Below are 25590 nucleotides of genomic sequence, written 5' to 3'. Positions count from 1 at the left end.
AAACGGTTCCTGTGGGGGGGTTCGATTCCATCTCCACAACAGTGGAATCCACGGAAGGGAGTGCCGTAGTATCCCATTCCGTGACATTCAAACGTCCTCTAAGAGTGCACTGAAGCAATTAAAACCGTTCATCCCAATTTTGAAAGATCCATAAGGTTGGGTCCAGTCATGATGAACGCAAGCTATAGGAATCAAGCTTAAGCTGGCTCATTTACCTAAAAAATACATTGTTTCGTAGCTGAAAATAGCAGGATTTCAACTCTAAGCTGTTGCAAACCAATACTTCAACAATTTGTCTAGAACATACTATGTTATGTAAAATATATTTATTACTACCCAATAAAAGTCTATATTAACCGAGCCAAACTGCACACCTATTGTTCGCAACTTCAATGAGCATGAGTCAAGCCAGAGCAACTCATCTTGTTTTCAAGGCCTACCACTACCTGGTTCTGATCACTCGATATTGCATTTCTAGACTTTGTTTGAGGGTCTTGTATTGAGAACCATATGCATGTGTTGCTAAAATGTGGTATTGAGCATGGACTGGCCAATATCATATTGTCGTACAAATCAGTCAGGCTGATTGATCGTGATGGCTTCCTAAAAAAACCGAAACCTCTCTATGGATGGCATCAGAACAACGGTGGGGACATCTCTGGTGGTGAAGCTGCCACAAGAGCAGCAGACCAGCCCAACGGATCACGCTGTCGCGGGGCATTGAGCAACAGCAGAGAGCGCTGATGCAAATCACAAGATTCACAACACACCTCCTGTTCAAGGCTCCCAAACTGGGCCTGATTTGTAGTGCAGCGGCCAACTAATTACAAATCAGTGGTTAAACCTTTAAGAATTCTTAGAAACTAATAATAGCTGCTAGAACTTTTCTAAATTTGCCAATTCAGTCTCATAAAAATGGCAACTTCTTGACAAGTACATGAAAGTGATTCTAAACCTTCAAACTTCACTTCTTTGTTTAGCTTGTGACTCGTTCTTGGTTTGTGAATCTTAAGTCTGAATTATAACATTGCACAAAAGAATGGTAACCTAACCTTGTTGGTTATTAAAGGTTTTATTTATAAATCATGAACAGGAACGTTGGATCACAACGTTGATTCTCTCTCTCTCTCTCTCTCTCGGTGTAATGGAAAGAAACTGACATTGCCATTTGTAATTGAAGAAACATTGCTCTTTGAAAGGCTTCTATCTAACCAATCCAAAAAACTTTTGATGATTACCCACGATTTACGCTATCATTAGAGATATAAACGGGACAGATTTGATTTGGATTTAGGCATTACAAAACCCTAAGTAACCAAATCTTGCCTAATCAGATTCAGATTTGGGTTTCAAGTCCTATGAAAAAAAGACAACACTAAATCCATATCCTATTAGCTAATTGAATGTCATATGTAATCAGGTTGAATTATACATCGGATTCAGATTCGGTTTGATTTCATATTCAGACAAGGATACAAAGCGGAATAACCAATCAGAAACCGATTAATAATCTTGTGCTATTTTTGTTAAATTAATCATATCCTACCAAACTCAATCCATTAATCCTGCTATCAAGGAAGCCATCAGTGTCTCTACTCATTGCCATCTCAGCTTCTTGCTAGATGAACCTCATTCAATATGTCACAAGAAATCAAGTATCCAACATAAGGATGCTCTCAAGCACGAAAAACACCTCCCATGAGATTCATTTTGCTGCTTCAAAGGAGCATTTTCCTGTGAAACTCAGAGAAATGCAACTTGACCAGCCTAATTAATATCCAACCAGACTGTCATTCATTGAGACCACGTTTGAGACCCTCTGTCCTCAAACCGAAGGATCTTCATCCTACTTCAAAAGAGCATTCTCCTATGAAGCTCACAGAGAAATGCATCTTGACCAGCCTAATTAATGTCCAACCAGACTGCCACACATTGAGACCATGCATGAGACCCTCTGTCCTCAAACCGAAGGATCTTAATCCTTGGTTTTGAGAATCAAGGATTTCTAGAACTCAGGTTCTTTATACTTCTGCATCAGAAATCCTAAAAAAGTGAGGATTTCAAATAAGTCGATCTAGAACCTTGGATCATGGGATCCAAGCAAAAGCCACATTTCAGATCCTCGGATATGAGATCCAAGGTTCTCAAACGCAGCCTGAATGTTACAAAGGCAACGACATCAAAATGAACACGGCAGATCATAATTCAGGTCTAAAACTGCCATTCATTGAATGTTACAAAAGCAAAACAAATTTAAGACTATATATCCAATCAGACAGGAACCAGAAGCAAAAGACCACAGTCCAAAGTTTTCATGCTGCAAGCCTAAGATAATATAAAATCTTTCTAAATGCAAATAAAATCCCTACAAAATTTCCAACAGTATTTGGATGCAAATGCAAGATGGAACAGAGCATGAAATTAATTTGCCTAAGCAAGAGAACTGGATGCAGGACCTCCACCATAACCACCGCCACCTCTTCCAAACCCAGGTCGTCCACCCGCACCACCCTAGAGCAAATCAAAAGGCAATAAATCAGTGGTTCAATGTCTTCCATGTTTTTCTGTAACCCCAGCTATATAGCAAATAAACAAATGATTGTAAAGCAATCTTTCCAATAGAGCCATACACCTTTATATAACTCAGTCAGAGGTTACAGAGATTATACTTTTCCACTAATCACCTGACTAACGTATAGACATAGAAAGTGAAACTCCATTTAAACATGTTTCTTTAATAAAATTCTCAAAATCCGAGATAAAAAAAATGAAGCATGATGTTTTCCAGTCTTTTAGAACACAGAAGACATTTTCTAAAAAATACTCTCATATGGAACCAATTCGCTGAATCGAGAATCAAATCATGTTGCAACTTTGATTGCCCAAAGTTACTAAACCTGTAAATCTTCATAAAGTTGTTCATTTTTACCCATTTGATAAAATTAAAACCAACTTTATTTGTGATTTTCTCATAATTCATTTATGACTTTTTCAAATACATTTTTTTAATGCAAACATTGTCAATCATGCCTTCATTCTTTTATGGAGTTTTTCTGTTTCATGTACTGCCAAATTCTGGATATAATAACACAAAAATGGGAAGTATTTGGGAAGCAGAAAGAATTTCATCAAAGCACATGGTTATTAAAGATGAATGTGAATGACTAAGTCTAAACTTACATTAAGGGCACATCTAGAAGCACTTTGAGGAATGAATCTGGAATCATGTGAGAATCGTACACACCCAAGATACTGAATCAGGGGGTCAACCATGTGACATATTTTCCCTCTGAGTTGAAGAATCATTTTCTAATGCCGCTTTCTCTCAAACAACTATAACAGAACCATTTTCTCATGTTTGCAGTCACACGAGAAAATGATTCTAGAAACGGTGTAAGCAAACATGCCCTAAATCTCTCTTTTCCCCTCTTGGATGGCATGGAAAAAACCATCAAAGTGCACAGAAGACAAGGATGATCACAACGAAAGTTTTCCACAACTATGAGAGTCTAAACAATGTGCATTTTCATGAACCACGGTCAGAAAGAATAACAAATTTGAATGCATCCATCTCTTTTATTGCATGTTCAGATTCGTTTTTGAAAGGACATGATACACATAGAATGAATGAAACTGTTAAGTTAAGAGACTCCTTATATCATAACTATCTCAAATCTAAAACTTTTGTCTCTTGTGCTAGTTGTTCCTTCATAAGTCATCAACACCTCAATCTCCTCCAATGTTATGCCACATGGGTGCGGATGCGGGTGCGGGTATGGGTGCAGAGCAATTTCAAAAAATTTGGACACGAGGACACGGCTATATATATATAACAATAATAAGACTTGACTATATATATATAATTTGATTTTTTTTTAGTTTTTATACGTCTTTTGACCTAAAAATGGACAAAAATAGACTCAGTCAAAGTTGACCGAGTCCAAAAAATGTGGATGGACTTGGCTCTGGTGCATCGACTGAATCCGACACTTGGTTGACCGTGTCCGCCCCATGTCCGAAGCTGCACCCGTGTCGGGGCGTGTCGATGCGGGTGTAAATCTTCATAAAGTTGTTCATTTTTACCCATTTGATAAAATTAAAACCAACTTTATTTGTGATTTTCTCATAATTCATTTATGACTTTTTTAAATACATTTTTTTAATGCAAACATTGTCAACCATGCCTTCATTCTTTTATGGAGTTTTTCTGTTTCATGTACTGCCAAATTCTGGATATAATAATGCAAAAAATCAAGGTTTTAAAACCCGTGACTCGGAACTCGACTCGTTCTTTATTGACTCGTGACTCAGCGGGTCAACTCGGTGACTCGGACCGGGTTTTGTTAACTTTTGATTTTAAAAGAAAAACAATATATAATTTGTCTGAAACCATGTTTTTGAGTAAACATAGTCTCCAAATATCTGTAAGAATATAAAAACAACTGCAAAGAGCTATAGAGGTTTGCTTGAATAATTGAATTTGATATCTATACAAGCACTTTGACTAATTCATGACTTGAATTAGAGGATTTGGTCACCATGAGTTCAGTCTGCTACTACCTAAGGTTCCTAAAATGGCCAATCATATATGCTAGCTTGTTTTAAAAGTTTTAATTCCCTCTCTAACAAATCCATAAATGTAAAATAGGGATATATGTGCATATTGAAAGTTTACAGAATGCCCAATATCAACATAAATAAGCAATTTTCTCATGTATAAAACTATGCAGGAAATATATTAATGGCACAACTATAAAAAGACTACTAATATTTGAATATGTACAATGCTTGTTCACATAACAAATGGATGATGAAACCTAAATGTGACTTCCCATAGGCACAGTTGACCCTTCATATATAGTGAGAATCATTTCTTTAAAATATTTTACTAGAATAAGTTGATAACACAGGGTGAACAGTAGTTCGAACAACATGGCGATTTTATTCTATGGATTTAAATGCTTTTTTATCTTTAAATGATTTTTATTTTCTTTTTTATACAAAATCTGGGCGTAACCCTTGTTAAAATATATGTACTTATATATTTCGAAACTGTAATTTGAAACTCAAAAAACAAATTTCAAACATCCCAAAACTCGCCCGAGTCAGGCCGAGTCAAACCGAGTCAGGCCGAGTCAAGCCGAGTCAGGCCGAGTCAAGCCCGAGTTTTGGCAAACCGAGTTTGCCTTGCCGGGTTGACTCGCTGGAGGGCCGAGCCGAGCCGAGTCAACAAGTTGACTCGGCGAGTTTTAAAACACTGCAAAAAATGGGAAGTATTTGGGAAGCAGAAAGAATTTCATCAAAGCACATGGTTATTAAAGATGAATGTGAATGACTAAGTCTAAACTTACATTAAGAGCACATCTAGAAGCACTTTGAGGAATGAATCTGGAATCATGTGAGAATCGTACACACCCAAGATACTGAATCAGGGGGTCAACCATGTGACATATTTTCCCTCTGAGTTGAAGAATCATTTTCTAACGCCGCTTTCTCTCAAACAACTATAACAGAACCATTTTATCATGTTGGTAGTCACACGAGAAAATGATTCTAGAAGCAGTGTAAGCAAACATGCCCTAAATCTCTCTTTTCCCCTCTTGGATGGCATGGAAAAAGCCATCAAAGTACACAGAAGACAAGGATGATCACAACAAAAGTTTTCCGCAGCTATGAGACTCTAAACAATGTGCATTTTCATGAACCACGATCAGAAAGAATAACAAATTTGAATGCATCCATCTCTTTTATTGCATATTCAGATTCGTTTTTGAAAGGACATGATACACATAGAATGAATGAAACTGTTAAGTTAAGAGACTCCTTATATCATAACTATCTCAAATCTAAAACTTCTGTCTCTTGTGCTAGTTGCTCCTTCATAAGTCATCAACACCTCAATCTCCTCCAATGCTATGCCACATGGGTGTGGATGCCGGTGCGGGTATGGGTGCAGAGCAATTTCAAAAATTTTGGACACGGGGACACAGCTATATATATAACAATAATAAGACTTGACTATATATATATATATATAAATTGATTTTTTTTAGTTTTTATACGTCTTTTGCCCTAAAAATAGACAAAAATAGACTCGGTCAAAGTTGACCAAGTCCAAAATGTGGATGGACTTAGCCTTGATGCGTCAACCGAATCCGACACTTGGTTGACCGTGTCTGCCCCATGTCTGAAGCTGCACCCGTGTCGGGGCATGTCGATGCGGGTGCATCGACCTTATAGCTGAGCCCGCATGACTTAGCTCCAATGACATCTTTTATTTCTAATAAACATTATTTACTTAATTAAAATCAGTTCCATTGAAATGTTTTCCCTAAGGTTAAAGGATTAAGAAAAAAGTTACAGAAGAACTAGAATTTAAATTTTAAAACTAGGTGAAAATCCTCCATTATTTTTAGATTCTTCCTATAGGCGAAGCCAACTTTGCTTCCCTCATTTTCCCGAGGGTGCCTTTAAATGCCATTATAACAATACAAAGACAGAATCCCATGAATGAGCCAAGGCAATCCAAAGAAATCCCACAATCAAAATGTCATAAGAAAAACAAACAATACACCTATCATATCTTAGCTTCAAACTTGACAATCCTGCATCATATCCACCTCATTTCAATCTGTTTTCTATGTGAAAAAGGTTAAACAAATAACTGAATAACCTTTTCGAAAGAACTGCAGTAAAATTCCATCAAAATACAGAGACATACATAAATGATCAAGAAGATCAGTGGTTTCAGTTTAGTTAAACTCAATGAGGAAAATTTTACGCCTTTGATCCAATAAGTTAAAGAAAACACCAACTAAGAGAAAGTTCCTCAATGAATCAAGATATGTTTGGAATATATATAACAAAAAAAAACTATCTATCTATTCATCTATCAAACACCGATTAAGTTGATGCAAGCTTAGTGTGGTGAAAGTTTATTTTCCATTACAAGGATTTAAAAATGGCATGAAAACCTATGAGTCACTTGACTTTTGCTTTTCATTAGTGATATTTGAGGGTTATTAGGTATGCAGTAACAAATTTTATCCTAATTTTAAGAAACAATGAGCTGTACCCTTCTTTTATTATTCTCACATTTAGTTTTAATGGCACCATAAATATTATTTTTTGATAAATAAAGTTTGGGTTGCCTAATTCCACCACAAATAAGATATTACTCTGGACCCTCCACTAATTGGCTAGTGGAAGCAGAAATTTTAGCTTCACATACCACAACAAAGTTGTTTACTCCTTTCTTTAGTCAACAAGAAACTCAAATTTAGGAACTGAACTGAGGGGAATACGAGAAAAGAACATGATGCAATTACCCTGAAGGAAGGCTGGAACTCAGGCGGGGCTCCACCCTTGTCACCAAATTCACCACCCCCACGAGGGCCGCCACGGTATCCATCACGATCACCGAACCTCGGTCTGTCGCCCTCAAATCGTGGAGGACCTCTGCATTCGATAAAAAATAAGCAAAACCAAGACACAATCTATAAGAAAATACACTCCCATCACGTGCCACAACCAAAACCCCAAAACAACAACAAATTTAACCTAACACCAACAATTTCAATCAAACCCAAAAAAGCGAGCAGCGCAGGCAGGCGCAGATTGACGAATACTGCAAAGAATCAAAAAAATCGAAAAGGCGGGCACTCATTGCGTTACCTGGGCCTATCCCCGCCCGGACCGCCCATGGGCCTCCCGAGGGGCTTCACGGACTTCTTCAAGGTCGCGGGCACGATCTCGGACGGAAGATTCAAATAGGTCCTCAGGTACTCGATGCCGTCGTTGGTGAGGTACCAGTAGTAGTACATCCACGAGAAGGTTTCCCTCACATACTCCTTGGACTTGAAGCTCTGCATCAACTTGATGACCTGGAGGTTGGGGACATCGATCTCGGGGTGCTTCGGTAGGTTGAAATCCTTCTTCGCGTAGAGAACGCCCTCTGATTCCCGAAACAGAAACAGGGACCCAAATTTTCAGAGGAAATAAAAAACGCAGTAGCTCTATCCGAATCCGGAATTCGGCGAAAGGGAAACAAAAGAAGAAGCGGCATACCTTGGAAGAGGTACTTGTAGACCTCGTTCCTGTTCTTCTTAGGGATCAACTGAAGCAAAAGAAAAAGAAGCACAGAGATCACCACACAGAGAGTAAAAACAGTAAAAAAAGATAGGGAGAAGGAGAAGAGGATCTTACCATTTTGGGAAGGAGGGGAGGGAGGAAGGAGAGTAGTCTATGTTCCCGGGAGAGATCTCAGAGGAACGAACCCTACCGTGAGAAAGCTATCTCTGTGGCCGCCCTCTGATGAAAAAAAATGAGGGGTTTCAAGGAAACCCTAGGCCTCATAAGTAGATGTGCCTGACGGATCAGGTAAAGGGCCGGAACGTAATCTGAGTTCTAATCCAGATCCGAACGTAACGTGTCCAATATGGTCGGATTTTATCCGATATCCGATTGAATCCGACTTAATTAAATGGATATGAATATAGGTCTAGTGAGTGATATTAAACTGGATTCAGAATTGAACTCGACAAAGTTCAACCACAAAAGTATGATTCGGACTTTACTGTACTTTTGGATCTTGTTTAGACTACCCATCTAAGAAAAAAGATTTCATATCCAGCTATGAGTTGTGAAAGTGTCTGATCGGTTTTACACTTTTTATGTCTATCTGAATTTAGATCATGATGTTATAGAGGTTCAAGTCGTCATGTCTTTTTGACGGCGAAGTTCCCCCGTTGAAGAGGGTATTCTCCATCGTCACCGATACCCAAGCCCTTACTAAGCCCACCTGTGAAACAGCACCCACACAACCAGTAGGAGTCGAACCCGAGATGAAAGAGTCAGCACCTTCTCCCCAGGCCCGCTATCACTAGGGCGACCCAGGTAGGAGCGGTTTAAGTTATCATGTTGTTTTCAACTGCAAACAGTGCATCTTGTTTCCATAGATATAGCCACCATGTTGAATCTAACTGTACTAATGTGCCTACCATGGTTCATTTACCATGTCAGTAGTTTTATTCATGTTTGAAACATCATAATATTCAAAAATTGAAATGTTGAAAAACATTATATGTCTCAAAATTCTTAAAAATTAAGATGACTAAAAAACATCTCAAAATGTTGTGTGGACGCCCTTATCTTGCTAACCATACTCTGCAGGTGGCTGTTAGGTATGGTTATAGAAGAAAGGACCTTCCCTCGCAGGGAATAACATTTATCACATGAATCTAGCAGAGGTGCCAAACGTGATCCAAATAATATATTTCACTTTTGAAGCTCAGATCTATGTAAATCAAGATCATGCCATCATAAGTTATGGTGGTTCAGTACAACAATGATATATATATATATATATATATATATATATATATATATATATATATATATATATATATATATATATATATATATATATATGTTTATATTTGGTACAATTTATACTTACAATATAATATAGTTTGAATCCCACAATGTGAGTAGTTTTGACACATATATGTGTTGAACATGCTCGATTTAGTAGGAATGGATTCTTGGATCATATTTTTTTCATGAAAAAACATGTTTTTATGAGTTGAGAAAAATTAATGCTTTCATAGCCTTTGATTTTTTAATCGCTAAAAAAACATGTATACAGGTCAAAACAAGTTCTCACTAAACAAAACATGTAGGTTGGATATGTGGTATTAGATGTGAGAAGAAAAACCAAGCAAGGAGGTTTGCCCCCATTTGCTCGGTCCTTTGCATTAACAAACAAATGTATCAAATCTTAACCCATATATATCTATATATTGGCTACTAATGAATGTAAGAAACTAACGAGTATAAATCACTCTTTTCTTCAAAAATTCTGAAATTTTATATAGATCAAATGCTATGGATGTGACCTACATGATTTGTATATTAGGAAACTTGTTTTGAATCATGTGATTAGGACAAGTAATTAGGTTTTTGAAAGGGTCTAAAAATCAATCGCCCACAATGTGAGAAAATTTTATAATTCAAAAGATCAGATTTTACATAAGAAAAAAATGATTCAAGGCTTGATCCTTAGCAAACAAACCATGCTAAACCCATTTGTGTGGTTAAATTTAGTTGATATATCTTTCAACTTGCAGGAAGTTGCAGTAATGGTGTCACTTAAGTCATGCCACACTAAATCCATCTTGATAGTACACATTGAGGAGGCCTTCTTTATTTAGAGAATTAGAGGAATAAAGGATTGTTCTTTCTGATACCAATTGTGATGTTCTTGGGCCCACGGGTAGGTCAAAGTCTATATCTAAGTTTAGGTAGGTTGGCTAAGTTCAAATCAAGGTTAGGTTCAACTTGAGTTCTAAAAGCTTTTAGGAAAAAAATTGGTACACCGAAAATAGAGCAAATAAAATGTTGCAATTTAAGAGCAGATAAAAATTTGGTACATGAAATTAGGTTCTAGTAAAAAATCAAGGTCAAACTTCACTTGGTTAGGGATTTATATGATTGAGATCAGGCTGTAGGAAACTAGGTCAAGACTTGTCTCAGGTTTAGTAGGGCTCAGTAAAAAGGTGAGTTATTTTTAGTGGATCGAGGTTGATTTTTAAAGAGTTGGTTAGGGACACGTGAGAGCACCATGATTAGAATTTGAAGCTTAGATCGGGTCGGGTTATAGAGGTATAGCTCAGGAAAGTCAGGTGAAATTCTATAGTTCACAACATACAAAATATAGGCTAGGCTTGGGTAAAATGACTAGAAAAAAAGAAAGAGAGTGATCTAGGCTTAGGTATAGTGTTGGTTGACTTATTGGGACTTGCAAGGAGGTCAAGCTTAGTGTAATGCCCCAAATTTTTAATCCAAAACTCACTAGATTTTTTTTTAAATAGTTTGAAAATAGTGGAAATCATTTACGAATAAAATCAAATAAAGAGATTGGACAGATTACAAATCTATCAAATCATTCACCAAATTAAATTGAATTTGACAATCATATAATTAATTGAATTCAGTGTCATAAGTTTGAAAATAACATCAGAGTCAAATATTTAAATGACAAATAAATGTTTAAATCTAAAACTTTGCAGGAAAGGAAAGACTTGGCTCTTGCACCGCTGCAATGTCCCACCATCGCAAGGCCTCCCTACTCAATACATGTATGATATAATGGGGTCAGATTTATCAAGTCCACAATAGGAGATGTTATTTAACACAGGTAAATCAAAGCCAATATACATGAACATATTTTGATAATTTCATACGGTTAATCACGCAAGTATCCAATTCATGTATGCATAATATCACAGTGCATAACAAGAATATCATCCATAAACAATTATAATCTTATTCATGAGCAGGTAAATAATGTATGCGCTTACTGATGCAGAACAAATAGTCTTTTATGCATGAGTGACTTGTAATTGCTTTTATTTACTTTTCATTTTTTACATGATGCATGTCATGTTTAAATAAATGCACAAATAATTAAGGCTTCCACTTTTTAGCTCTGTGGGTACCGTACAGGCTTAACCTAGATCAGGACCACAACTAAGGAGGGTAATTTCAAATAATTTGTGACTTAACTATGGTCGGGCAACTTTCACCACCTAAACCTATATCACATCAATATTCATGGGCCTACATATGAAACACTCACACCCATTATCAAATCCTAGACTTCATGTGACCACTAAGTTATCTATGTGCGTACTAATCCAAACTGACTTAACTTAGTCCCTATTTTTTTTTAACTGATGTGCAAGTTATACTGTGAACATATTATATATATATATATATTTAAAAATCGTGCTCTTCAAAAATGTTCTAAACTTGCTCATGGTTTATGTTTTACACCATTTCAGTCATGATTCGCATTCGTAGTTGAGTATATGTATCATAATACATATATCCAAAATGAACAATATTCATGTGCTACTTAGTTCGATGTATATACATAAAGCTCATATATATATATATATATAGAAAGAGAGAGAGAGAAACTACTGAAATAGATCAGTTCGAAGTCTCTAGGATTCCGACCATCACCGCTCCACGAGTGGGTCAGTGTTGTCCCATACTCGACCGAACCCACACTCATAAGGGTTCAACCTGCAATGGTAGGATCAACTTATTTTTTTCTAAAAACTGAAATCATTGATCCATCCCAGCTCAGCTTGGGACCAATCCGAGTTTGGTTGTTTGCTCATGTGCATGATTGATCCAAGTATGGATCAGTCCATGCATTCAGTCAACGATTTTGCAATCGATTTGATGCTCAATAGGTCTGAACTGACATCGACATTCACATATATAATAATCGATGTATGGGTTCAAATGTATTCACCCTTGGAGTATGCTCGTGCATACGAGTCATGATCTACGAGTATAGAATAGAACCCCTAACCTTAATTGTCAAAAATCGTCGGAGTCGAAACCTTGCAAACTCTAAGCTAACTATCGTGAACTCAAACTGACCACATCCTTCGGCTGTGGTTGTTCCTCCTTGCCCAGCAACACCATTATAAAGCTCCAACATATGGAGGAAGAGGTGAAAAGAGAGAAAGAGAGAGAGAGAGAGAGAGAGAGAGAGAGGGAAAGAATGGGGGCGTGTAGCCTTCTCCTTTAAATGCCTCTCATTCATTCCCCTTCATCAACCATTTCCTGTCCTAAGTTTCCAAAAATTTAATTCTTTCCCTAGATTTCTATATTATATATCTTACTAAGCTCATTATATATATACATCTCTTGGTTTGCCTTTTTAAAGAGGGTCCAACCAAGCACAAGAGGGGGTGCCCCACTTGTTTAAAACTTTCCTAAAAATGTTTTTAGAAGTTTACAATTTTCAACCCCTTTTCTTTTCTTTTAAAATATTTAGAAAGTTTGACTTTATTTTCTTGAAATGGAATTTAAGCCCAAAATAGGAGGTCCCACTAGGATGGGGCTTCCCCTCCTAGAGAGACACCTATTTTCAAATCAAAGAAAAAAGTTTGCTCTTTGCTTCATTAAACAATTTATTTAATTTAGAAAATATTTAGATTCCACTATACTCAAATTTAAAAAGATTTTATTAGGTCTTTTATAAAGTTATTACCTTATTATTATCCATGTAGGATCTCCATTAGGTTGGCACATAGGGGTATCCAGCCCATTGGACTCAAAAACAATTTAGTGTATAGCTTATTTAAAAAATTTCAATCCATAAAATTTCTATTTGGATTTCCTATGGATTTTCACCTTAGATTTTTAAATCCAATAGTGATCCAATCCAATTTAGGTAAATCCAAACCTCATCCAAGAACCTAATATTTCAACAAAAGTCCATATTCAACTAAAAATCCAAATTCATCCTTAAATTATGTTTGAATTAATTTAAATTCTAAGTCTAAATTAATTCTAATTAAGCTCTAAAATTTTGAATCCACTTTCAAATCTAATTCAATTATGTTTCTAATTAATATGTAAATTTAATCTCAAACTAACATAAATCAAATATCTAAATTTTTACTAAATTTAAATATAAAATCTTATTTTAACATATTAATTTCTGAAAAATCATAGGTATTACATCGAACCCTCCTTAAGAAATTTTGTTTGTAACACTTGTTCTCATCGGTCCAAAATCTCTATCGGATGCTCCTCAATCGTGAGATTTTTTTGTATCACAAACTCTTTGTCCTGAACGATATGCGTTGGGTCCGACACATACTTTGTGAACATCGACACATTAAACACGTCATGGATATTCAAAAACTGAAGAGGAAGTGTCAATTTGTACACTGCTTCTCTGATCTTCTTAAGAATAAGAAATTATTCTATGTACCTCAAACTAAACTTGCCCTTCTTGCCAAATAAAAAAATGCTCTCGGTTGTTGAAACCTTGACAAATACATGACCCCTAACTTCAAAAGCAAGCTCACGACGCTTTGGATCTGCGTAGGTTTTTTGACGACTATAAGTAGTCAAAGGCTTCTTATGAATCAATTGCACTTGATTGGTATAATGCTACAGTACTATAAAGAATTTGACAGAACTGTCACCAACCTCACTTCAGCAAACAAGAGATCTATAGGGTCTCCCATATAATGCCCCATATGGAGCCATATCGATGCTCGAATGGTAGCTATTATTATAGGCAGACTCTGCTAACTTTAAATGTTTACTTCAATCGCCCTTCTAATACAATGTTCAAGCATGCAACATGTCTTCTAGTGTTTGAATCGTCCTTTCTGCCTATCCATATGTTTGAGGGTGAAATATTGTGCTAAACTTAAGCTTTGTTTCCAAAGTCTTTTGTAATTGTTCTCAAAATTTTGATGTGAATCACGGATCTATATTTGAAATAATCGAGACAAGTACTCCACATAACCTGACAATCTCATCTACGTATAAGTCTGCTAGACTCTCTAAAGTCTGATTCCCCCTTGTTGGTAGGAAGCATGCCAAATTCATAAGGCGATCCACAATTACCCAAATAGTATCATACTAGTTTCTCTTCTTGGGCAGACCAATCACGAAGTCCATAGTAATGTCCTCTGATTTTCATTGGAGTATCTCTATCATTTGCATTATATCTTTGGGTCTCTGGTGTTCTATTTTAACTTGTTGACAACTAGGCACCTCGAAATATATTATGCAATCTCTCTTTTCATTTCATGCCACCAGTAATTTCGCTGTATATCTTTGTACATTTTGGTATTGCCCGAATGTATCATGTACTTAGACCTATGTGCTTCATCCAGTAGCTCTTTTCACACATGTGGGTCTTTTGATACCCATAATGTATTATTATACCATATGTTGCCATCCTCGTCTAGATTTAGAGCCAATTCATCTTGTTGCTAGACTGCAACCATCTTTGAGAAGTTTGGATAATCTTTTTGCTGAGCTATTATCTGGTCCATGAGATATATTCAAACTACGAGACTTGAGATCATAATCCTACTTGAGTCTGAACCAAAAGGTCTCCAAGCGATCAAGTCTTCGAGTAGTCTCCACTCGTTGTTCCTAATGCTTGCTAAACTTTCTATATTTCTACTCAAAGAATCAACCACCATATTTGCTTTACCTAGGTGGTAGGATATAGAAAAGTTATAATCCTTCATAAATTCTAACTATCGTCTTTGTCTCATGTTCAAATTCTTCTGCAAGAAAATATAATTAAGACTATTGTGGTTGAAGAAAACCTCAAACTGCTTTATGTATAGATAATGTTGTCATACTTTAAGTGTAAAGACCACAACTTCTAGCTCCAAGTCATGTGTAGGGTAGTTTCGCTCGTGCACTCAATTGACGAGAAGCATATGCAATTACCTTATCATATTGCATCAACAAAGGAGATTAAATTCCTACATGAAGGAGGTGGTGAAAAAGGAGGTAGTCAAGTAGTTGGAAGCATGGATCATTTATCCCATCTCTGATAGTCAGTGGGTGAGCCCCACCCAGGTTATCCCCAAGAAGTCTGGGCTCACCATTACGATTAATAAGAAAGGAGAAAGCATCCCCATAAGGACTATCACGGGGTAGCGAGTATGCATTGATTATCAAAAGTTGAACAATGCAACACAGAAGGATCACTTTTCGTTATTGTTCATCGACCAGATCTTAGAGAGACTCGCAGGTCAACACTATTTTTGCTTCTTGGATGGCTATTCAGGATATAATCAGGTGGTCGTTCACCCTGAAGATCAGGAGAAGACTACCTTCACCTGTCCCTATGACACCTTCGCATTTAGGAGAATGTCGTTCGGGTTCTACAATGCTCCAACAACATTTCAGAGGTGCATGATGGACATTTTCTCTCACATGATCGATGATGTCCTGGAGATCTTTATGGATGAATTTTTGGTGTATGGCTCTTCATTTGATGATTGCCTCCAAAAGTTAGTGAGAGTGCTGAAACAGTACATGAAAATAAATTTTGTGCTCAACTAGGAGAAGAGTCATTTCACAGTTCGATAGAGGATTGTTATTGGACATATTGTGTCTGAGAAAGAAATTGAGGTTGATAAGACCAAAGTGGAGTCTATTGCTAAATTATCTTCACTGACCTCAGTGCGGTAAGTGCGATCATTTTTAGGGCATGCGGGTTTCTATAACCAGTTCATTAAGGATTTTAGCAGAATTTTTAGACCGTTATGTAACCTGCTCGCGAAGGACCAACAATTTTTGTTTGATGATAACTATCTGAAGGCATTCTTATCTCTAAAGGAGGCCCTGACCACAGCTCATATTCTATGGTCTCTTGATTGGTCATTACCTTTCAAAATCATATGTGACATTTTTTATTATGCGATCAGAGCTATTCTTGGCCAAAAGATCAACAGAGATCTCATATCATCTATTACGCTAGTAGGACCCTTTCTGATACTCAGATGAATTATACGACCACTGAGAAGGAACTGCTAGTTGTAGTATTTGCCTTAGAGAAGTTTTGTTCATACTTGTTGGGCTCTAAGGTTATCATTTACTTAAATCATGCTACTTTACTGTATCTGATGAGTAAAAAAGATACCAAACCATGCCTCATTTGGTGGATCCTTCTGCTACAAGAATCTAATCTTAAGATTTGAGATAAGAGTGGATACAAGAATCTTTTAGCAGACCATCTATTCAGGCTAACGATTGAGGCATCCACTGATTAGAGACAGATTGATGATTTCTTTCCAGATGAGCAGCTTCTTTATGTCAAGTGGTTGCCCTGGTTTGTGGACATCATCAACTATTTAGTGACTGAAGAGTTCCCTGCGCATTGGAACAAGAATGAACAAGATCATTTTATGGCGCAAGTAAAACAATATTTATGTGAGGATCCAGAATTATTTTGATTATGTCTAGACTAGATGATTCGAAGGTGCGTTCTCGAGGAGGAGTTCACGTCCATTCTAGAGTTTTGTCATTTCTTGGCCTGTGGAGACTACTTTTTTAGTCGAAAGACCGCTGCGAAGATCCACCAGTCTAGATTTTGGTGGCCAACACTGCATAGAGATGCTCATGATTTCTGTAGGAGATGCTTACGTTGTCAGCAGTCATGAAGTATTTCCAAGCGTGATATGATGCCCCTTCTTTTCATTCTTGTCGTAGAGATTTTTGATGTTTGGGGCATCGACTTTATAGGTCCCTTCCCGCCTTCATTTGGTTATGTCTATATTTTAGTTGTGGTTGATTATGTGTCCAAATGGGTTGAGGATGTGGCGACATGAACCAATGGTTACAAAGAGGTGCTTCAATTTATCAAGCACAATATCTTTAGTAGGTTTGGTATCCTGAGAATTATAATTAGTGATGGAGGTAAGCACTTCAAGAATGTGCATGTTGCTTCCTTACTCAGAAAGTATTATGTACATCATCGGATTGCTACACCATACTATCCACAGATGAGTGGCTAGGCCAAGGTGTCCAACAGAAAGATCAAACAAATTCTTGAGAAGACAGTTCAACTAGATCGAAAGGACTGGTCTCAATGCCTAGATGATGTATTATGGGCATACATGACTGCTTTCAAGGCTCTGATGGGCATGTCCCCTTACCGATTGGTTTTTGGAAAGCCATGTCATCTCCCTCTTGAGTTGGAGCATAGAGCATATTGGGCGATTAAGAAGTTCAATTTTGATATGTCCCAAGCTGGTGCAGAACGCAAGTTACAGATGAGTGAGCTTGCAGAGTTGAGAAACAATGCGTACGAGAGTGTCAAAATCTACAAGACTCGAACTAAGCATTTTCATGATCAACATATTTAAAGGAAACAATTCAAGCCTGGTAAGAAGGTTTGGCTTTTCAATTTGCGACTCCAGCTATTTCCAGAGAAGTTGAAGTGGCCCGTTTATAGTCCAGGAAGTTTTTTTGCATGGTGTTATTGATATTTTGGACCCACGAACAGTCAACAATTTTAAGGTCAATGAGCAACAGTTGAAGCCCTACATTTCTGAGGTCGTTACTAGTCAGGACATCGAGGTCATTGACCTTGTTGATGTGTGAGGCAGTGCATAGTGTATGTATGTTGTACCATTAGTATTTAGGTAGATGTCTTTCGTAGTTTTTCATAGTCTTTTGCATATTTCTTTGTCTTGATTTTTGAGCATTTATGATAGATCATTTATACATTTTATTCTGTTTAGATATGGTTTATGAGTTACAGGTGACAGGATAAATTTCATAGCACGGATCAGGTAACTTTTACTCCTTCCCTTGCATATCTTTTGTTTTATAGTGTGCATTCATTTAGTTTCATGTAAGCATGGGGGAGTGTCACTGAGGATAGTGTCTTTCAAGCATGAGAAAGGGTGTAGTTTGAACACCCAAGTTTTTCTTTCTGGCTATGTATTTACACTGATGAAAACTCATAAAAATTAGGCTTTTAAGGAATGAGTTTTAACCTATATGAATGCTTTACACAATCTAATGTTTTATAGAATTTTCAAGCCCCATGATTTTTTTTTTACACTAATCTATACAAACGTGGTCATTTAAGTGGATTTCAAAAAAATGATGGTAGATGCATATTAGAGTTTTATTTTGAATCACAAGTATGAATATGCACGGTTTATTTTTGAAAACTAAGCAAATGAACACCGTTGAAAATAAGAGCTCAAAAGTGAAAAAAAAACATATATTTAGTTGTTTGATCTTTTCGTATTCTCCAATAGTTGAGCTCAGACACAAGTTGAAGTGTTTGATTCCCATATTGAAGAGGATAACAAATGAAATCACTTTCTTGTCTAAGTTGATAAGCATCTGGTTCGAGCAAGTAGAGCCTGAGGGGTGTTTACGCCTAGTGCCCTAAAGTCATCTGGTTTGGGAGCCACCGGCTCAAAAGCCCATTACATGGACATTATAGAGAGTCTAAGAGATGTTGTCATTGCACATGACAAGAAGTAAGCTATATGTAAAACTATAAAAATTAAAGGTCTAGTAACTCGTGCATTAATTAAGTACGAGGGATACTTTGTATCTGGTGCCCAAAGGTCGTTTGACCTGAGAGTCACTGTCCCAAAGCTCGTTACACGGGTTATAAAAACTGGAAATTTGATATAGTCTCAACAAAAAGAAAGAAAAAGTGTAGAAAAATTAAAAATCTAAAAAAAAAGAAAAAAGAAAAAGAAAATCAAGAGCATAAAGATAAAGTTCATTGCTTAGGAATAATTTTTGAGAAACCGGTGCAGAAAACATATAAGTGATGAGAAATAAATAATAACGTGTATATTTGATTTTCTGAGAATAAAGCATAAATAATTACGATATTTAGAAAAGTAAAGGAAAAAACTTTTATTCTTTGGTAGCAGGTAAAGATTCTAAATATGTTTTAAAAGTGTAATGACATGAAATATTTGTGAAAACAAACTCCTTAACTGCCTAATACTTTGTGAAGTTGAAATCTTTATGCATACATGACAAAGATGTTTGTGGGTAGCATCACTGCATACCCTCACGAGACTTTACTCGTCTACTGGGATAACCCAGGGGTTTAAAGGGCCTATTGTATACGCTAAATGCAACCATAATTCCTACGAAAGTGAGTTAGGTTTTTGCTTTGTTAGTTTGCTTTTGTTTTGTTATTCAGGGTCAGTTTGCTGGAGGACTAACAAAAGATAAGCATGAGAGAATTTGATCATGTATATATTTTGTATCTTATTCATACATTTTTATGCATGATCCAACAGAAAATTGCATTAAAAACACATTCTTATCAACATTTTTGAGAAATTGCTTTAAATTAAAAAAATAAAGGTAAAATTGCATATTTCAAGCTCTTCCCTGCATTTTTCAATATTTTGCTCAGTTTAGAATTTTGTAATCTATAGTTTAATTAGATTAGAAGTTTTAATAATTATTATTTTTAGTCTATTTAGGAGTGCTCTCTAGGGAAACATATTTTTTTAGAAGAAGGCTTTTTAAAATTTTCAAAAACTAATTGGACTTTTCCTAAAAAAACTATGTAACCTAATGTGTGTTATAAAAACATTTTTTTTAGCAGAGGGAGGCGTCTTTCCCCTTAGATTTCATGCAGCTCTATCTCTCTCCCTCTCTTCTCTTCTTCCCTCATTTCACTCTTTTCTGGTTTCTCCCTTAGTTCTTCTTTCCCTCCTTGTTTTATCTTGCTTCTAATCTTTGCTTTCGTTGGCCTCTTCTTGTCTCCATCGTCGGAGTTACGTGCAGCCCAAAGGAAGACCATGTTCTTCTTGTCAACCTCGCTATCGAAGGTGAATCACGAGGTTTGCTTGTTCTCTCCCATCTCTCCATAGTTTATTATTTAGATTAGTTTTTTTTATTTCGTAAAATACATGAATAGTATTTTATCATTACATATAACATAGTTTAATTGCTGCATATAGTTTAGATGAGTTTTGTTTTTATATATTGCAAAAGAAAAATAAAAAATAAAATAGATTAAGTTAGTTTTAGTTGATTTCCTTGATTTTTGTGGCGAATCATATTATTTTAAGTGGATTGATGCATGTAGTTAGATGTTTTCCCTTATTCATGTTATATTTTATTTAGTTTAGGTTCAGATTTAGTGTAGAATTAATTTAGAATAGGTTCTTTATTTTTAGTATGCATTAGATTAATTATTTAGATTAAAATAAAAGTAGTCAATTTAGTTTTTTTATTTTCTTAATTATTTTTAATGTTCATGATTAGATCTGATTAATTCTTGTGTGTTTTTAGTATTAGGTTAATTAATTATTATTTAATGCATGTTCTTGATTTGGTTTAATTGCTTTAGTTGATTTTTATTCAATTATTTGTTTAAATTAGAAATTAGTAGATAGAATATTTGGTTATTTAGATTTTTTTTTAAATTCAACCATATAGAATAGGTTAATTTTATTTCTTGTTATTAGTTAGTTAATGTTAACTTAAATTCCAGAACTTTGATTATTTAGAATAGAAATTAAATAGTTTAAATTCTCAATCATCGTTTTTAGTTAAATAGAATAATCTAGCCGATTTAGATAGTTTTAATTATTCTTTTAATTAGTCATTTTGATTCACATTTTATTTTTGTTTACAATAATTAGATTAGTAACTAGTTCAATTTCATTAGATTAACTTAGATTAGTTTGTTAAAAATTAGTCTAAAATTAATTATTTTAGCCGATTTCCTTCTTTTATTTCAATTATCATTTTTTAGAATAGTTTCCATTATTTTTCAATCACGTTTTGTTGTAGAAGAATAGTTTACTTCAGCAAGTTGGTTTAATTGATTCATGATTAATTAGTTTGAATTAAGGTTTGACTTTGTTTTGCACAGTTAGTTAGCAATACATTAGCTGATTCTTGTTTTCTTCTTTTAATTCATTATTGATTAGAGTAGATAGCATTTAATTATTTCAGCTTGTTATTAGTTAGATTGAATTCAGTCCAGCATGTTTAGTTAGTTATCAATCTAGATAGTTAGTTGGTTAGACGTTTCTTGATTCTTGAATTTAGTTAGTTAAATAACAATAGTCGGTTCTTGTTTTGTTTCTTTTAATTCTTTATTAATTAGTTAGTGGTAGATAACATAAGTTAGTTTCATTGTTAATTTAGATTTTGTTATTAGTTTATTGGTTACTTACGTACAACAAGTGTTAATTAGTTATATTATTAATTAAATAGTTAGATTTTTTATTAGTTAGATTATTGTCATATGGTTAGTGCCTTTTTGTTTTGTTTGTTTTCTTTATTTATTAGTTAGTTAGTTTATTATTTTGTCATGTAGTGATTTAGATGTTACATGTCAGCTACACAGTTTGTTATATGTTAGTTATTTATTACAAGTTTATTAGTTAGTTTGTTAGATTAGCTTTTGATTTTTCTTGTTTAAAATATTAGATTTTGGTATTATTTTTTTACGTTGTTATGCTCGATTTGTGTTTTTGTTTTGCAGGAAAATGGTCGAACGTGCGATAGGCCCTCAAAAGTACCATCGAAGAGCCCTCTGAGGTCTCCTCAAAAGGCCCTTCGACCCCTCAAAAGATCCCTAAAAAAATATTTCATCAAGTGAGTAAAGAGTAAAGGAGCCTACAACTTAAATACTAGTAGCCTTTATAAGCCTCCTAAAGTCAAAAGAAAGCAGTAAAGATAAAAGAGACTAAAGCTCAAGCATTGAAGACCCTTTTTTCCATTTCTTTTAGATTAGGTTTATTTAATTTATTAATTTAGGTTTATAATAAAACCATTTATTATTCTTTTTTAGCCCTCTGCAAGAAGGTAACACATTATAATAGTTAATTATTTTTATTTTTAAGGCAATAAAGCTTGATATTGTGTAGAATACAAAGTTTTCTCCCGTTCCTTGAGTTTGACCCGAATCTCACCCCAGTGTGAGCCGGTTTTTATTATTTGGTGTTTGGTTTTCACAAAACCATTTTTACTAAAAATATCTTTTAAAAATCTATTTCATAAAACTTACACCAGTAGGCCTTAGAGAGCTATTTACTACTCTCTACAAGTTACAAGATTTTAATTTAAAGCAAAAGCTGAAAATAGAAAAAATCTATTTGACTCAAGCTAAATCAAGATAAGACCTTCAAGCTAAAAACTATTCTAAGCAAACAACTCTCAAGCCTTAGGTAACACCTCTTTGGACTTAGGTATCATCTCTTAGTCTAAGGCTATTCTTAGTAGAAGCCTTCACTATGTTTTATGGCCTAGCTTTAATCTTCCCATACATTTTTTCACATGGTCATTCTAAGATATCACTTATTTTGACTTGGCCAAAAATAGGTAAACCTTCCTGACATGGCTAGAAATAACCAAGCCATATTTAGGCTCCAACATAACTCATCCTACACGTCCTTCAAGCCTCCAAAATGGGGCGGTCGACCTCCCCAGGTGGCCCCAATGTACCAGCTGGTCCAAATATGGATCTTGAGTATTTGGAGGATTTGTAGAGATGACCCAGTTGGATATTGCTTGTTGGATTCAGATACAGGTTCAAATGATCTGTATCACCCTTATACAAAAATCTGGGTTCAAGTCAAGCACCAGAAACAAAACCAACTCGTTGTCAGGCTTTCTACTATGTGTATCTTAGCTTGGATTAGATCACACAAAATTCCAATTCAATTAGTGATGTCAACGGGTTGGATCTAGGAATGACTGAATCTGACTTAATCAGATTCGGAGTCAGATGAAAAAATAAAAAACTGATTAGATTTGGATTTTAGTCAGATTTGGGTTTTAATCAGACTCATAATTTAATGTAAAGTTATAAGCGAAATTGACTAATCGGATTTGGATTCAGGTCGGATATCGAGTTACATCTGATCCGTTGACATCACTAAATTCAATATATATGTGAAATTCGAAAAGTGTTGGTATATGATCGAGCAATGTCGTGCACACCATGATCCATACCGGAGCCATCTCAGCCTACTCTGAGCAGACAAGTCCATGAGCAAACCTTGCCTTTTCTATGGATTCCTATGGGTTGGATAAAAAAAAAATCTTGAATGAGGTATTCAACTAAAGGGATGAATCGAAAAAGAATTCTTTATTGGTTCTACCTCATATTTTTTATGAAGAGAATGAATCTTTTTATTGAAGGATCAGAAAAAATGGGTCAAAATGGTTTGAAAGATCCAAAACAAAAAATAGTGGTATTTGCTAGCAACAGCGTAATGGAGGCAGTCAATCAATATAGATTGTTAACCTATTGAGCAAATCGTGCCTGACAAGTCTGACAAAATCACAGTTGGATCTGAACCTAGGTGATGCATAACTTAAACTAGTTCCAACTCACTTTGTGTTCACTCACCGAGTTGATTCACCTAAAACCCCACATGTTCCCCTTGCCCACTAAGAAGTAGACCTGACTTTAGCCTCATGGCAAAGGCTTCACACTAGTAGGGTTTAAACTCATAATATCCAATCAACTTGGTGACCTTCACCAGTCATGTAGGGGTGTAAATGTTTTGGATTTGGTCTGGATTCTGTTAGATCTGAATTCAAATACAAAGTACAAACAATAGATTCAGATATGGATCCAAATCATATCCATGGAGATTAGATTGAATCCAGATCCAAAATACATGTGGAATTACTAGATCCAAAAAAAGAAAAGAATAAAACAAATATAGCTACCCCTTCTCTCTCTCAACCTGGTTCTTACTCACGTCCTGACCCTCAGATTATGCATTTATTTTAGCATTTTATCATACTAATTCATGCATGATTCGATGAATAATCACATTAAATTCTCACATTTATCGTTAGTTTCGAGAAAACATGCGAAAAAGATAAATATCTAAAAAAGCATAAATTGCAAGTCAATTTGGCAAATTAGGTCGTTTAGGAATTAGTTAAAAATATTTCTTTAGGATATTAAATTTTAAGTAAGTTTAAATTTGAGAAAAAAATAAATCGGCATTATAGTTTTTAGGAAGTTTAATAGATTAGGCAAAATGTAGGTTTTTAGAGTTTTTTTAGAAATTATTTTGTTTTAATCTTCTTTTTGAAATTTTATAATAAATGTTGGTTGAAATTTTAAAAGGAGCCAAAAGCCCCTTTCTTTAATACCCTACGTAGGGTTTGAGAGGGGTTGTCCTCCATTGCTATATGTAAATCCCATCTCTTCTCAACCCCTCTCTTCTCCTCTCCGGTCTTCTTCTCCTTCTCTTCTTCTTCTTCTTCCCTCCTTCCTCACCAGAGATCCTCTTCTTCTCAAGGGATGGCGCAGCAGCAAGGGAGAGACCACCTCTTCTCTCAACCCAAACTGAAACGGTAAGTAGAGCCTCTTCTTCCTTCTTCTCCGTTCTCTCCTTCTTTCTTCTTCTCTTCTCCTCTTTGCTCATTTAGGCTGTTTTTAATTCATTTTGTTTGACTAAGTTTTCTTTTTTATTTCACTGTGTCGATTTTAATTTTCCAAACGCATCTCAATCTTTAAATTTACTTTTTGCAATCTACTTTATGGATTTCTTTTGTGCATAGCTTTTTGCATCATTTTGTTTTTTTTTTGCATCATCAATGATCATTAATTTGTTGTTTTGCATTTTCAAGTTTTACCTGTTGCATCACACCTTGCATCCCTGCATAGCATCACTTCATTATTGAATCATTTGCATCATCAATTGCATCTGCATTAATCCACCTGCATCTGTCGTGAAATTAGAAATCTGGTTTCACTGGATTCAAAATCATCTACTGCGGATCAGATCTACCGTGAAAAGCAGATCTCATCTGCCGCGAAGCAGGCCTGCCGAAATCCCCTTATAGCTACCGAAGCTCCCTCTACATATGCTGTGAAATCCATCAGCCTCATCATCGGCACCTCAGTCTAGCAAATTCAATCTGCCAAAATGTGAAATCCGAAATCAATCTGCATCTGTCATAATTTCAACCGTGAAAGCAACTCAAAATCCACCGTGATTTCTTTTGTTGATTCACTGTGAATCGAATTTGATTCATAGTGAAATCTGTTGTGAATCCATGAGATCTGCCGAAACTTCCTTCCATCGTAATCCTCTGCCTCTGCTGGAAGTTCAAACGTGAAAACCGTGAAATCCTTGTTCACGACACCTAAATCTGGCAGACTCATCATCCGGCACCCGTGAGCATCATTCACAGCACCTTCACTTCTTCATGGCAGCCTATTCCATTTCAATGCCTTAGTGATTTTCATTTTTAACA

At 35.6% G+C, this 25590-nt stretch overlaps 1 protein-coding gene across 1 annotated transcript; it reads right to left on the bottom strand.

Moving 5' to 3' along the window:
- Positions 1–2227: 2227 nt before the first annotated feature.
- Positions 2228–8324, bottom strand: LOC149837820 (small ribosomal subunit protein eS10z-like). The gene is made up of 5 exons (XM_090007500.1): positions 8206–8324; positions 8068–8116; positions 7675–7954; positions 7329–7458; positions 2228–2511 (listed from the first exon to the last, which is right to left on the bottom strand). The coding sequence occupies exons 1-5, from the start codon at positions 8206–8208 to the stop codon at positions 2431–2433; spliced, it is 543 nt and encodes a 180-aa protein (XP_089863626.1). The 5' UTR covers positions 8209–8324; the 3' UTR covers positions 2228–2430.
- Positions 8325–25590: the final 17266 nt, after the last annotated feature.

The sequence above is a fragment of the Nuphar pumila genome, chromosome 5 (assembly GCF_984573655.1).
Source record: "Nuphar pumila chromosome 5, dmNupPumi1.hap1.1, whole genome shotgun sequence".
Classification (NCBI taxonomy): domain Eukaryota; kingdom Viridiplantae; phylum Streptophyta; class Magnoliopsida; order Nymphaeales; family Nymphaeaceae; genus Nuphar; species Nuphar pumila.
Note: the sequence above shows the minus strand (reverse complement) of the source record. Positions and strands in the feature narration are given on the sequence as shown.